This window comes from Tauraco erythrolophus, chromosome 5 (genome assembly GCF_009769465.1).
Source record: "Tauraco erythrolophus isolate bTauEry1 chromosome 5, bTauEry1.pri, whole genome shotgun sequence".
Lineage (NCBI taxonomy): Eukaryota > Metazoa > Chordata > Aves > Musophagiformes > Musophagidae > Tauraco > Tauraco erythrolophus.
The window spans coordinates 6,643,014-6,657,870 of NC_141469.1; the positions used below are offsets into that span (position 1 = coordinate 6,643,014).

General features: G+C 45.4%; 2 protein-coding genes across 2 annotated transcripts; one reads left to right on the plus strand and one right to left on the minus strand.

Annotated features, from left to right (window-relative positions):
* The first annotated feature begins 65 nt into the window (after positions 1-65).
* Positions 66-5,651, plus strand: EXOSC9 (exosome component 9). Its single transcript, XM_086611918.1, has 12 exons — positions 66-152; positions 266-360; positions 1,041-1,160; positions 1,273-1,375; positions 1,818-1,955; positions 2,428-2,510; positions 2,830-2,962; positions 3,412-3,500; positions 3,697-3,843; positions 4,211-4,401; positions 4,724-4,802; positions 5,324-5,651. The coding sequence occupies exons 1-12, from the start codon at positions 87-89 to the stop codon at positions 5,403-5,405; spliced, it is 1,326 nt and encodes a 441-aa protein (XP_086468044.1). The 5' UTR covers positions 66-86; the 3' UTR covers positions 5,406-5,651.
* A 3,062-nt stretch (positions 5,652-8,713) lies between these two features.
* On the minus strand, positions 8,714-14,222 carry CCNA2 (cyclin A2). Its single transcript, XM_086611919.1, has 8 exons — positions 14,094-14,222; positions 13,729-13,954; positions 12,574-12,689; positions 11,991-12,214; positions 11,213-11,417; positions 10,256-10,369; positions 9,594-9,727; positions 8,714-9,125 (listed from the first exon to the last, which is right to left on the minus strand). Exons 1-8 carry the CDS (start codon positions 14,220-14,222, stop codon positions 9,074-9,076), a joined length of 1,200 nt encoding a protein of 399 aa, XP_086468045.1. The 3' UTR covers positions 8,714-9,073.
* Between the last annotated feature and the right edge of the window lie 635 nt (positions 14,223-14,857).

The following is a 14,857-nucleotide window of genomic DNA, read 5'->3' on the forward strand; positions in this document are numbered from 1 at the left end:
GGCCACCGCCTCCCCTCGGGGCCGGCGCGCGGGGATGACGCGTCGCGGGGGCGCCGGCTCTCGCGCGCGCTGCCTCACGGCCCGCCATGAAGGCAACGCCGCTCTCCAATTGCGAGAGGCGCTTCCTCCTGCGCGCCATCGAGGAGAGAAAGGTAGGGCGCCATCTCCCCTTCCTCCCTGCCCCGGGCGGGGGGCAGCCAAGGCGGCTCTCCGCTGCCGCCGCGGCGATGGCGCGTTGGCCTGAGGTGTGTCTCTGTGCCCGCAGCGCCTGGACGGGCGGCAGTGCTATGACTACCGGAACGTGCGCATCTCCTTCGGCGCCGACCACGGCTGCTGCATCGTGGAGCTGGGAAAGACCAGGTGGGTGCGGGGGGAGCGGGGGCTCGGCCGGCGCCGCGGTCTCGGGGCAGGGGGCAGAGCGCGGCCTGAGGAGGGAGGGCCCGTCGGGCGCCGCTGTGGCTCTTCATGGCGTTACGTTTCTAAAGCTGCGCAAGTAAACGGAGTGCGTAGTGTTGAGTGTCTGAAAGCCCGCTGAGATCACAGGAAACAGAAGACTGAAGCCTAAAAGTCTCAGCAATTCGAGGACAGGACCATAGAGGAGAAGTGGGAAGGGGTGGGGTTTCAGTGTTGATTGTAGGTTACAGATAACTGTATAAAATACGAGCTGATCATGATTTTCATCCCTTTATTCACGGATCTGACATTGCATTTTACATCATTCCACAAATCAAGTGGTCCTCGTTTTGTATGTGGACAAGTGGAATATATACACTTACATAAGCATTTAGTCATAGTCTCATATGTGTCTTAATTGTAATCCTAAAAGACAGGAGAATGTTTTAATTTCTACATTTGATTCTCTCAGTTGTTGATCAGAGTTTAGGTATGTATGACAGGTGTTGAATGAGAAACTGTCAGGAGTGAGAAATATGAACTGAAAGCATAAACATGTGCTTTTTCAAAGTATCTATTTTGATTCTAGTAGTAGGTGTCTTTTTGCTGCTAAATTCCATGACTTAGTGGTTTATTTGCCTTTGCAGGGTTCTCGCACAAGTCTCATGTGAACTTGTTGCCCCTAAGCCACATCGGCCTACAGAAGGTATACTTTTCTTTAATCTGGAGCTCTCACCGATGGCTGCACCTGGTTTTGAGCCGGGCAGGTATGTAGCTTTCTTGAAACGACTCAACAAGGATGATGCTAGAGCTGCTGGTTTGATGCATTTAAGTATATAACGGAATCGTACTCCATTGGGGTTAATTTTCTTTTGACAGGCAACCTGAGTTACTGGTGAAACTGAACAGACTAATAGAACGATGTCTGAGAAATTCCAGATGTATAGATACCGAATCTCTCTGTGTTGTTGCTGGTGAAAAGGTATGACAAACTACTAATTTCAAGTGGTTTTAAACTGAAGGATACATGTAGTCTGTTTTGAAGGTGGTCTCTATCTGGTTTTGGAAGGTACAAGTTCTGATTTTAGGTTAACGTAAGGACTTACGCATCTGACTTTACAGTTATTTTTAACTTAGATATCTCCATAGGTTTTCTGAAGTAGTCGAGACCCTGCACACTCAAATACTTCTGTGCAGAATAAAGTTGAAATTGTACTTAAATGTTAGCGTTCTGTCATAAGTAAACAGGGCTTAAATGTAGTGCACTGGGTATCTTGGAATATATCGAGATCTTTCATTTTCTTAAAGACCTGAAGAATATAAGCTATTTCTTTTTATGCTGCAAAAAATGAAACTGTTTTGAAAAACACCTTCTGTAGAATCACGTCACAAATTGCCAAGCAGTTTGGTATGCTTTTTCTCAGGTTTGGCAAATTCGTCTGGACCTGCACCTGTTAAACCACGACGGTAACATTCTCGATGCCGCTAGCATAGCAGGAATTGTAGCTCTGTGTCACTTTCGCAGGCCAGATGTGTCTGTGCAGGGAGAGGAAGTAACTGTGGTAAGTTGGACCAGATCGTAGTAAGTGTTGTGGCGTCCCAGGTAGCTGTTTCTTTCTGTCCCAAAGGGAGAATTACATGTTTGTGTAGGCAGGTAAACTCCAAGATATGTAAGTTTTAGGATAGATGTGTTGCTATTCAAGATGCGAAAGGATACTAAGGAAGCCTGCTGAATACAGAATTTCATCAACCTCAGTTTATGGGAATATTAATTGTAAAAGAGAAATATTTTATAGTGTTTCGACCAAATCAAGCATAAGGCTGACAAATGTGCTGTATTCACCTGTGTAGGTAGTAAACAGTAAGAATTGCACAAGGAGGGTAAAAAGAATTTTTTTTAATATTTAATGACTAAACATTTGTTAGCCTTTTTTTCTTTGTTTTTTATTTCTTTAAATATCTTTGTACAGTACTTAATTTTAAAATTAAATGTGTTTTGTAAATAATTGTCTTCTGGGCCAATTCTTTTCCAAGTACACTCCTGAGGAACGTGATCCTGTCCCCTTGAATATCCACCACATGCCTATTTGTGTCAGTTTTGCCTTCTTCCAGCAAGGGTAAGATTTTTTTTAAGTCTTTTGACAGAAACAGCTTATTGTCGATTCTGCAGAATTGATTTTAAGCATAGAAGATATTTATATTGACAAGCTGATTTCTTAAACCATTTTATCTGAAGTGAGATGCCATGGGGAGATATCATGTGTTCTGCACAGTGTAACTAACCAGCAGCTTTCCACAGATAACATGGAAAAACTTTCAGGGAGAGTATACCCGTAGTTACTAATACGTAAAGCAATTCCTTTGTTTCATCATTTTAAGGTTAGTAGCTCATCTCAAACTTCTGCTGTTACCTTGTATTGAAAAACTTGATTCTAGGACTTATTTATTGGTGGATCCAAGTGAACGTGAGGAACGTGTAATGGATGGCCTCCTTGTAATTGCCATGAATAAACATCGTGAAATTTGTACCATCCAGTCCAGTGGAGGGATTATGCTAGTAAAGGAGCAGGTAAATCTTTGTCTTGACCAGTCTGTCTCTCGTATATAAACTAGTTCTTGTGCTGTAATCTTGATATTGGAACATCCTTGATATTTAGAAGCTGAGGAATCAATTACCTATCTGATTTAATTGGAAAAGATTATGTATTTTCAGTCCTAGCGGAAGAGTACTGTGTATTATGCTGAAGAAGAGGCGTATTGTTTGGTCAGATACGCATCTTTTTCCTGCCCCCTCCCGTGATTTGGCTGAGGGAGTCTGTAAATTAATTCAGACTGCACTCTTATGAATAGCCAGAAGCTGTCGTATTAACCCTTTGCATCAGCTTGTAGCATATACAGTCCCTCATACTAAGGTGCCATATTTTGTTTTAAGTGTTTATGACTCCTATGATGTTCTACAGTTTTAGTTAAAAACATCTTGCTTTTGTGATCGTAAACTGTTGTATGTTTAACAAACAGGTTCTGAGATGCAGTAAAATAACAGCTGTTAAGGTTGCAGAAATAACAGAACTCATTCAAAAAGCCTTGGAGAATGACCAGAAAGTTAGGTGAGTGTTTTGGGTGAAGGGAAATGGGTATTTTTAAGAAACATACTAAAAAGTAGTGTCACCCTGTAGTTTGAACAGTAAATTATTTTCACTTGCGTTTGTTTTAAATAGCAAGTATTTATATAGTTGGACTTGAGAAAGCATTTTTAAGTAAGTGTGAAATGTCCTGAAATAATGTCTGTCACTGAATGACTAGGAAAGAAGGTGGCAAGTTCGGCTTTGCAGAATCTATACCGAATCAAAAGATCACCACCTTCAAAATGGAAAGTGCTGCTGTTGATACTAACAATGTGGAAGAACAAGCAGAAGAAATCATCACTAAAGCTGACCCTCCTTCAGAAGTGTATCTTTTCCGTTGTAGTAGTCAGGAGAACCAGGCTTCCCATCCCCTGCGTTAGCACTGCTAGAAGCTAAACACACCCCTAAGATTCCCCACAGCTTAGGTAGCCCTGCAGCCTTCAGAGGAAACATCAACATCATACTGGTTTGGGTTCTAACTGCTTTTAGGTAACTTAATTCCTAGGGTGAAGTGCAAAACTGAGATCTGAAGTTACTGATTGTTACAGTAACTGGAGAAGTAGTACTCTCAACTCCCCTCCAAGTATGTTCTCCCCTGGGGAGAAAAGATACAGGTTAAAAAACCAACTGGTTTGCTGTCAGAATACGAAGAGTTCCCCAGCAAACAGCAAGATTTTTCTTAACTACTTCAGTTTTGCCAAACCAATATTGCACACACCCGGGACAGCCCAAATTGGGGAAGGAATAGAGAACTCCTGGGAGGACCTTGAAGAATCTGAGCAGGAAGAAGCAGCAGAAGAGGAAGGTGAAAGTGAGGTTACTGTTTTTGAATGTCAGAAAGTGGAAACTGAGGATACAAGTACAATGAGAGAAACTAAGAAGGGTAAGTATTTCTTTATCTTCATATCTGATATGCTGATTATATCACTTTAACAATCTAGAATTAAAATGTGAGACAGGTCCTTAGCAAGACAGGAGACTCATCATAGCCACTTCCCACTTGAGAGTTAAACCCATTGCTACTTTCACTTCACCTGGTCGCTTCCTTTTTCTTCAAAAGAAAACTTGATTTCTGTAGTGTACGGAGGGCTCCAAACTAAGCATTAGCCATTCTGAATGTTTCTTTAAAAAATGCTGTGGTTATTAGTTACAGAAGTTGTTTGTAGAAAACTGGTCACCAGTTTGTGTTTTTTTTGTTTGTTTAGATGAACCCATTGTGCTGTCTGACAGTGAAGAGGAAGAAGTTGTCATTCTGGAACCACAGGAACTACCGAAGAAAACAAGGTAACCATTTTGTGAAACTGGGAGAGGAAAGGAGTTCGTAAGGAGTATTTTCAGAAAGCACAGGATTTCGGCAAGGCCAAGAAAGGTCTTGATTGTTCAAGGGGACTGCATAGATAACAAAGTGAGGAAGTTTAAATCTAGGCTAGTTTGCTCCTGACCTAGGGGGCTGGTCATCTTGGCTGACCTGCAGCTGTTTGAAATAGTTATTTAACTAATCATCATTCCAAAGGGAGCCATAGCATCAAAGTGGATTTAATTCAGCTGCTCCTTAGAGATGCTGCAGAGTCGACATGCTACACTGCAGCAAATCTTCAGTTTTATGCCAAGAAGTGAGATTTATTGCTGTGTCCTTACACTAGTCATGGAAACTCCGTTGTCGTGTGTAGTACGCTTCCTAGAAGCTAAGACTGAACTTTGCACGGAGCGTGGTGGATGGTTGCCCTGGTCTGGATGATCAGCCTGTGTTCTTTGAAATAAAACTATTCAGTACACTTCTTTGATACAATGTTGTTTGCTCACAGAACACAGACCAACTCAAACCAAGAAAATACAAGTAAGAAAGCATTTACCAAAAGGAGAAAAAAGAAGAGAGCTGCTCGTTAAAGCCATCATCCCTCCTTCAGAAATGCTGTATAAGACATGATTCAGTCTATCGTTACTGAACCTATTTTTGTAGATAATTTTATTTCTTCCCACCCCATATCTGGTCCTGCTTTTATGTATATTTTATAAAACTATTGTACACAGCTTTAAATAAAAAAAAATTTGCATGTAAGTACAATTCCATGGTTAGCATCCAGCTGCAGCGGAGAACTCACTAGTTCAACTTGAACTGACTCAAGTTCTTCAACTTCAACTGCAGAAGTAGGGTGCACAGTTTTCTTAACAAAACAGCCTCTGCTGTTGCTGAAGTGAGCTGTGCACAGTCAGAGTTTAGATGGGAAGAGGTATTATGGCTCAAGTTTAATGCCAGGAAAAGCTGCTTTTAATTAAGGTAGCTATTGCCACACCGTGGAAGTGTTTCATACTTTGGGATGTTCTTCGCAGTGGGGGAGATGGCGTGCTGTGACTAAGACCTTCTTGCCCATCTCACTTCACATCTTACCTTTCACTGAAACAGCTTTGTATAAAAATCGACAGAAATGCATGCACTTAAAATAGCATAGAGCTTATGCAAAACTTTCATAGAGAAGCAACTCATACTTCAGCAATGGAGTTTCTTAAAAAGTTTAATTAAATATTACATGCAGCAGACAGGAATGCTTCTTGAACTATATTCAGAGTTATGCTCTGAGCTTAGAATTGGGCAAAGCAAAGAGAGGAGGAAGTTTCCAAAATATCTGACCTAGCTGTTTTGTTTGCAAACCAAGTCAAACTGGAAACATGGACATATTTACAAGAGCAAAGTAGGACTATTTTACATGTGACCTTAGTATTTTGTGAAATATGAACAGGAGGGAAGTTACTGTTACAGACATAATATTCCCCAAATCAGGTTTGGAATTTAATGTAAAATAAAAAAATTGCTGCCAGCCAGGCAAATCTTTAATCAAGGGATCTACACAGAAAGCCCCATTCCTCCAGGAGCTAAACCAGTGTGTTTTCTTAGTGTCAGTTCTTCCAACCCAAAGTCACTGTCGGGAGTACAAGAATGAGTGAAGATTAAGTTTCTTCTTACTTCTGCAGTACCACAAGACCTTAAACTTCTTCAGGAAAAAGCACAGTATTCTTGGCACTGCTGTTTCTTCACACATAACATCTCCTACACTACATTCCTTAGAGGCTGTCTTTTGAAAAGACTAGAAGTTTAAACTGGAGAGGCAAACCAGTAGTACAGTACAACTTGGGATATTTTGTTCAAAGCTGAGTAGCAAGAGCCAGAATCGTCCCGTATTAACTTCAGAAAATAAGACGATAGAAAAAAACACGGTAGTTGTTGCACTAGCAGGAGCTGTTCGTGAGGAAGGAGGAACATAGTCATACTGGGCAGAGATGCCAGTCCATGACTGAAGCATTTTTTTAGGCTGTGGAGGAAGACATATCAGTATTTTAAAAATAAAGCTCAGGGAGAGCAATGGGAAATTTTTCTGTGTGCTATGGGAACAGTAACAGAACAACTGCCCTTGAAAACAGCAAGGAGACGTTTCATTAAGTAAATTAATACTCCAAGCCACTGAAGTCCTTTCATATAAGTACTGCTACTTGGCTCTTTTCTGGGGAAAATAATTCCTAAGCTTCTTTTAAATTGCTCCTCCTCTAACGTTCATATTTCTCAGTCATCTTGTAAAGTTTCCAGCATAGGCCACAAAGAAGCGGAAGGCAGAAGCCTGTTTCTCAGGAAGAGCACTGTGCTCTGTTGTCTCCAGAGAATTAATTGCCAGTCAGCATTTTGAGTTGCCCTTCCAGGGTCACAAACTGAGGTTGCAACTGCAGCAAACATGTTCCTGTATATACAGACTCCCTCTCCTGCAAGGTTAGGGCATTTCTGATATGAAGCACCAGACATGATCCGCTGTGCAGAGTTTTCCCCAACTAGTTCTAGCTTTTCAGTGGCAGCCTACTGAAACGAAGCTAAATAAAGGCTGTTGGAGAACATGGTAGACCAATGAAATACACTTCTTCATTAAACATTAGAATATGTATAAAAGTGCATCCTAAAAAGCTCAGATTGGCCAAAAAAAGGCAGCCTCTGCTGCACACTTCTCTCTCGACCTGATCAGTTTTGTCACTGACATGGTTCGCGGAGGGCTCAGACTGCAGAGCAGGCGTGGGGGCAAGACAGCAGGTTTTTAGTTACTGAGTCAAGACAGCAGTTGCCTCACTATAACGTGCTTGGCAGCTTGACAGAGGGCTGATGGTTTTTTAAAAGTTTATCTTAAATAGCCCACACCGTAACAGCTGTTTGACATCTGCAAAGAATTTATACTGCTACCTGCTGGGTGTCCAGATAACCAGACAGACAGTGCAGAGCCAACTTCAAGTCAAGGTGGCCCAGGTTTCACAGGGCAGACCTTGCCGAAAGGCTTTGGAAATGAATGCCAGTTTAAGATGGCAGTACTACCCCTCAGTGGTTTTAAGGTATTGGCAAGACCACTAGAATCAAATGTAAAAATTGTTTATTAGCCAACCTGGAAATGGCTTAATTAAACCCACCTCCATGCACTCACTGCTTCACATGCAAAGAACAGCAGGTTCAGGGCAGCATCACTCCATTTACACAGGTTGAAGGTAAACGTCCATTTGATCTAATACCAACTAGGTGCTAGTTTGCTCCTGTAACAGTTCTAGAACTAAGGAAAAACAAGACCTGTTGGTCTGCGCTTTTGCTGTGCCAGAGGAACCCTTTCCAAGCAGGAGGGATGTGCAGAATGCCTACCATCCTGCACATAGACCATCCACGCCAGAAGACGTTCCCTCCTGAGGGCACAGAGCAATAGTTCACCCTCCTGCAGTTTAATCCCTCCACCACCCCTAAAGAGGTACTAGGCAAGCAGACTGATGACTAGGATTTTCTTAATTAGATATTGATGAGCTTTCAAGACAGCTAACACACCAGTGGGAACTCCATGGGTTTAAATTATTACCAGTCTTACACTTTGACTAGAAAATACCTATGGCAAGACAGTTTTCTACATACTGGAAGAGAGAAGTATGAACTGGTGTACTAGTTCTAGCCGAGCAGTCACTGCAGCAGAGCATTCGACCTTGAACCTGACGGAGATCTGGCAATACACTGTACAGCAATCAAGGCTTCCAGGAACGGGCACATCCTACAGAGCCTCACAAGTGTCAGTCCCAGCAAGGCGTTCTCCTCATAGCTATACAGTTCCTTCCAGTATTATAGCCGTTAAGCCACTTTTTGGAGCTATACTAAGTCTCAGTTTAAACTAGACAGTATAAAAATGCTACAAATACTGCTGTGGAGTCCAAGTCATTCCTACTTGGAAAGAGAAAAAGCCCTACCGTAATAATGCACTGCTAATATTAATGTTTAGTCTATAATTAGATAAGCAGTCTCAGACTTCACTTGGTCTGCAGGGTTAATTCCGTGCTTAAAGAGAACATGTTTATAAAAACCCAGCTAAATATTTTAACAAGATTGCATGTACAAAAGATTTACATTAAAACCCCATAAAACTAACTTCATAATTAAGCTCATCAAAACCTGTATTAATATTCGAGTGATCACATCTAGAGTTTTGAACCATGTTTAAAACTGTACATCATTTTCCTGCAATATACATCTTTTTAAAAGATCAGTCTCTTGATTATTACAATAAGTTTAGTGTCTCTGGTGGGTCAATAAGCGATACTCCATGGTACCTAGAGAGGGAAGAAAAGACGCAGGATGTCATCTTGCTCAAGTGCTCTCCCATAAAGGATAACATACAGAACTGCAGCGAAGCACATTTCTCATAAGGCAGGAAACACTTGGGGGCTTGTCAGCTGCCATGCAAACACGGATTTTTAGGTGAATTAGGTACCATCTCCTGCCTACCAACAGTAGGAATGTCAGGAAAATTCCTCCAGTTTCTACCTGACAGTTCAGGTGATAGCAGGCCTGATGGCGAACATGAAATATTGCTCAAGTAAATCATCTGCTTCCAAAAGGAAGCAGATAATTGTGGAAAAACCTGAGGCGTCTTGTCACCATTTCACTTACATGGTGGATTTGGTGAGTCTTCTGTCAGACTCAAGAAACACCCTCCCAGCCACCCCGTTAAGCAGGCACATGCCAGGACAACTCAGGCGTAACATACCAGCTTCTCATATGTCTCTGCAGATACTCACTTTGTACTCTTGTACTTTTCCCTTATGGACTGTTGTGTGTGCTGTGCTGCTTTGAGGTAGGTCTGGTGTAGGTCCATGAGGCAAGGCTTGATGTCTTCAAGGGCGTAGCCTGTTACTTTGCACAGGGATTCAGGCTGAGGGAAAAAGGAAAGGAAGAGGAATGTTTGAACATTTCTGTTCGCTTATGCCAATGACCACCAGTGGAGTTTCTAGCTTCCTGTTGTAACTGTGTTGTTCTAGTAGGTTGAGGTTGGCAGAGTGTCTTTTTCTTAAGCATAAAGTAGTTTAATACTCACTGCTCAGATTTTACCTGTTCACGTAAATTTACGGTAATCCTGAAAGCTATCATATTCTACACAAATATTCCTTGCCTCCAGTGCTTAGGCTTTCATATAGCCCACTTCCTTACCACAAGGAAGCTGCTTTCAGCTTTGAGGAACATCACCAGAACAGAGTGCATCTGTAGATGCCTCTTCCTTCCAAGAAAAGGTGTCGTGTCCCCCCAATTTTTCAAATACCGTAGGAAGTGATCCCAAATTAACAGCCCAGGAGTGCGGAGCGGCTGCGACTCCTACAGCCCAGGCCCCAGCACTCGGAACCGCGTACAAATACACTGCAGACGCATAAACGTGTCTGAAGGCTCAAGTTTTAGTGGTGCGTACCCAAGTTTGTCCCGTGACCGTATAGCCTGCTAGAAGAAATGCTGCAGCAGCAATGACTGATGGCAAGTATTTCAGGTAAGGATCAGCATCGATTAGGCTCAGCTCCCCGAGGTACTGCAAGGGAAACGAGAGAAAGTAAATCATCTGCTTCCAAAGGGAAGCAGATAAGCATTTAACAGTTGCACTAGAACCCTAATTGAAGCTTCCAATCCTGCCATCAGTTGGAGGAACAGCTTTTATTAATTTCCACTTACTTTCTCTTTTAGCATCTGCTGTTAGCTACTGTCAAACAGTGTTCCCAACCCATGCTTTTTCAACACCACATATTTAGAGGAATGTAAGATCTAGAGGGAAGAGTGTAGTCAGGTCTGACCTTGGCACAGGACAAAGGCGTCTATTTAGGAGCTCTGGTGCCTGCCATACAGTTAGGATTTAATAGAACTTTAGCTGAAATGTTATCTGTGCTCTCCTTTAAAAATTAGCCTCTAAGCTCACTGCTTGTTGAAGGGAAAACCAAAAAAAAAGTCTTTTTCAGCCAAAGTGGGTGGGTAAGCATGGCAGTTTTAGATAAGAAAGAGGGAAACATCTAGCAAACAAACCCCAAATTAAAGATCATCAGTCTCTGCCTGCTCCGAGTAAGTGTGCGTGCTTGAGCCAGGCCAGGTGCCAGCCTGCAATGGAATGGCATATCTCCAACAGTGAGTGGCAGTAGGAGCGATAGTTTCCAGCGGTGCGGCACTACTTGTGGAGGAGCACACGTCATACTGTATGTGCTCTCCAGAACTCTCCCTGAGAGACTACATGTTTGAAAACAGGAGGAGGCAGGGAAGCTTGGGCTGAAGAATCCCTTAGCATTTCTTTTCTTTTCTACTAAGAACAGGAAACAGAGCTTGTAGAGTGCATTAATAGTAAGATAACTCTCTAGTTACACAGGCTGAGCTAGTAATTCCTACTTACCATTGATAGGCTCTCCACTTTAGCGTTTGTCTCCTGATGTAGGAAATACTGAGTGAGGAACTGGTTGATTGTTGGAGCTGCCAAGTCAAACGACAAAACCTTCAAAATTAAGTGCTCCATCCTTAGAACCTGCTTCTTGGTATACGTGTCATCTGTGATGTAGACAAACTCTGCTACTTCAGGAGGGTAGATTTCTTCAAACTTCCTGCCAGGAGAAATAGTTGTGAGCAAATGATTGGATGCTAGAGAACCAGATAACCAGCAACATTTAATAAAAGCAGCATGTTAATTTAAATTCTGACTTACTAAGTCACCGGGCACTGTCACTGATCAAGTTTGCTTCACTTGGTTCAGTAGCTTTTAAATCAGCAGAATTTGAAATTAGAGAGCTAATAGCCTGGTATTTTAGCACAAAGCAACTTGGGACCCAGAGTCACTGAAATTCCAGAAGAACCCACTAAACTAATAATTGGTGCAAGCAAAACGTTCTTTTCACATGCCTTGTGCCTATTCCTTCAGATCCTGTTTAGAAGCCTTTTGCTACCACAGCTAGAAATAATGAATCTTTACATTAGGTCAAGCTACAAAGATAGCCTAGAACCTTGCAGAGGTTCATACAAACTGCCAAGATTATAGGTGGATAACGCCAGATTTTTTCTTGTAGTGTGAAAGCCCTCCCAAGTCAATCTGAGTATAGGCAACAGAAATGTGATAGCCACAAGATTTCAATCTGTATGAGACCAGCAGGTGGAATTTTAAATTCAGCAATTTCACTTACGATGCAAGCAGCATAGCTGCAGTGCCCACAAGCTGAAGTTTTCCTCTCAAAACAGACATTGAAGAAAGAAACCTATCAATGTAATTTACAGCTAAGTGCAGGGTTTCATTCTGTAATTTGTATTCTTCTCCAACTTCCACCAGCCAGTCCACAAGAATAGCCCGCATGTTGTTTGTGATATCAGGTTGCTTCTTCATGTAACCCATTTTGGGCTTGCATTTCACCTGTAGGTTTAGATAACAGATAAGATTGAATTTGGACTAAGTGCCAGCAGGGAAGCAGCTATTTAAGCTCCATTTACCACAGTTTAAACAGATCAGAAGCAAACAACACTAAGTCTAGGATCAATAAGTTATATTTCCGTAATCTGGCTTTCCAGCTTGTGTTCAGTGCATGGCACAGTCAGCTTTATCACAAGAAACTGGTCTTGCGTTCAGAGCAGTGGACACAGCATCCTGTTTCTCTTTTTCTAGCAAGCTTTACTTCAGTCACTGTAGTAGTAACTAATGTTTAGACACGTTTCTCAACCCCCATTTTCTCCCCCATAAGCTGTATGCAAACAAAAAAAGCAACAGCAGCTCACCTCCATTTCCCTAAGGTACGTATGGATATCGCTGATATAGTCTGGCACGTTATTAACGTTTGGTTTTTTCTCTTCTGCTTCTGAGGTTATTGAAATATCCATAATACTGGGAGAATCTAAGTAGAAGATAACAGATGTGTTAAACATGCACTGTCAGATCTCTCCCTTGCAGCACAGGGAACTGCCCTGTCCTGTAGGATGTCCATGGTGGCCCTCCAGGATGGCTCAGTCTCCTGCCTCCTAGGCAGGCAGAGAGGACAGACTATCACTCAACTAGACTGGGAGCTCAGGAGGCTCCAGAGAAGCCAAAATGTTTCTGGAACAAGGAAGCTTCCCATTCACCTCTCTCTTCTCCCCCCTAGGAATAAAGGGCAGAAAATTCCCCTACACTTTACGCAGTGCCCAGCACATCCTGTGTTACCTTGTTAGAAAGCTGTGAATCCAGTAAGCTTAGCTATTGCAGCTTAAAACTGGGCTGGAGCACCAGAGCTTTTTGTAGGCAGCAGAAGTAGACCATAGCGAAAGCAGCCCTCAGATATTGATGCCCATGTTACAGAAGATGGATCCAATAGCTCCCATTTCTTACGTACTGGGAAGAGCTCAAAACACTCGCACCAGTACCTGGGAGAAGAGCCCATTAAGTCTCAGGATGTGCCCAAATAAAATCCCCTTTTAGCGCTACAACAGTAGCAAGGGGTGCGGCTTTGAGGGCTGCTGCGCTTATCTGTAATCTGGTTTCTTCCATGAGGTGCTGATAGTTAGGGTTAAAAGCTTAAAACTACCTACAAAGAGCAGGGGATGGAAACATGGAGGCTCCAATGATTGATAGCTGTGGCATTGTAATGATAGGCTGGAAGGAGCCAAACGGGTTCAGCAACTGAAAAGTTATCTACTGAGTCAAACCAAACCAGTCAGTGTCCCAAACAGCTTCAGCATCTACAGCCCTCCTCCAGTTCGCTCTGAAAGTCGTTCTCTAGGAACGCCTCGGCACAAGCCCGCTCGCTTCCGTGCCACCTGGGGAGCGCCCCGAGCGGGAAGAGGCCCAAAGAACGCACCGGGAGCCCGGGGCGGCACTGCTCTCCCAGCGGGCATACCGCTCCGCCGGCAGGACGGCAGCCGAGCCCCGAGCGGGGGTACTCCGGGGGTGTCACGTACCGAAGCTCAGCTCCATGGCGTTGCCCAGGGGCGCCAGCGGCCGCCGCTCCCCCAGGGCGCAGACGGCCGCACGCAGCCCCAGCGCCGCCTCCTCCTTCTGGGCGGCCGGGCCGCCCCGCCGCCGCTGCTCGCCGTCCGGCTCGTCCACATGGATGGTGAAGGCCTGCTGCCCGCCGACCGGCCGCGCCGCCGCCGCGCCATGGCCCTCACCGCAGCTCCGCGCCGCCTGCGGAGAGAGCGGCCCGTCAGCGCCGCCGCCAGCCCGGCCCGGCCGCTGACAGCCGCCGCTGACAGCTCCCGCCGCCTCAAGATGGCGCCCCCCCCCCCCTTTCCCGCGCCGCCCCGGCCCGCCACCCCCCCCTCACCTGCGGCAGAAGCCCGGGCCGCTGCTGGGCGCCCCGCAGCAGCCCCAGCGCCACGCGGGGGCCGGCGGCGGGCGGCGGCGCTTTGCCGCCCGGAGGAACGTTCTCCTGGTTCTCCTGCTCCGCCAGCATGGTCGCGGCCGCGGGCGGTAGCAGCGGTGGTGGCGCCGGCGGAGGACGGGGAGAGGGACGGGGGGCGCCGCCGGGCGCGGGATGGGCGCGACTCGTGCCGGCGGCCGCCGAGTCTCGCGCCGCAGCGCCGCTCTCGCCGTTCAAGTAGCCCGCGACTATTGAATCGGCCAATGGGAGGGCGCGGAGCGTCACGCGGCCTACGGGCCGCGGCAGGAGCCAAACCGGACGCCGCGAACGGCGGGCGAGGCCTGAGGCGGGGTGGGGGGGCGGGGCCTGGCGGGCGGGAGGCCGCGAGGGCGGGGCGGGACCCTCGCGAGAGCGGAGGGGCGGGGCGGGCGCGAGCCGCGAGGCGCTCGGCGGGAGCCCGGAGGGGAATTGCGCGTCCCGGCGGAAGGAAGGCGGAGCGCGGGGCCGGGGGAACGGGAAAGGCACATCCCTGTCCGCGACAACGTGCCAGGAGCGCGGCTCTGGCCGCACCCGGCGCGCGCGCCTCCCTGCGCCTTCCTTCCCAGCGGAGGGAGGGGAGCGCTTTGCCCTTTCCCCCCTGGAAAACGCGTCTTTCCTTTTAATGGAGCAAGTTGCTCTTTTTTACTTCACTTCTGAACAAATCTCTGTATCCACGAGCTGATTTTAAA

Bases quoted from the DNA above. Each gene is read 5' to 3' on its own strand.
- EXOSC9 (XM_086611918.1), top strand. From the start codon at position 87: ATGAAGGCAACGCCGCTCTCCAATTGCGAGAGGCGCTTCCTCCTGCGC. The intron at 4,402-4,723 runs GTAAGTATTTCT...TTGTTTGTTTAG, and splicing joins AATGAGAGAAACTAAGAAGG to ATGAACCCATTGTGCTGTCT. The intron at 4,803-5,323 runs GTAACCATTTTG...GTTTGCTCACAG, and splicing joins GAACTACCGAAGAAAACAAG to AACACAGACCAACTCAAACC.
- CCNA2 (XM_086611919.1), bottom strand. From the start codon at position 14,222: ATGCTGGCGGAGCAGGAGAACCAGGAGAACGTTCCTCCGGGCGGCAAA. The intron at 12,690-13,728 runs GTACGTGACACC...TCTTCTACTTAG, and splicing joins CGCCATGGAGCTGAGCTTCG to ATTCTCCCAGTATTATGGAT. The intron at 10,370-11,212 runs GTAAGTAGGAAT...TTTCCCTTGCAG, and splicing joins AAGTGGAGAGCCTATCAATG to TACCTCGGGGAGCTGAGCCT.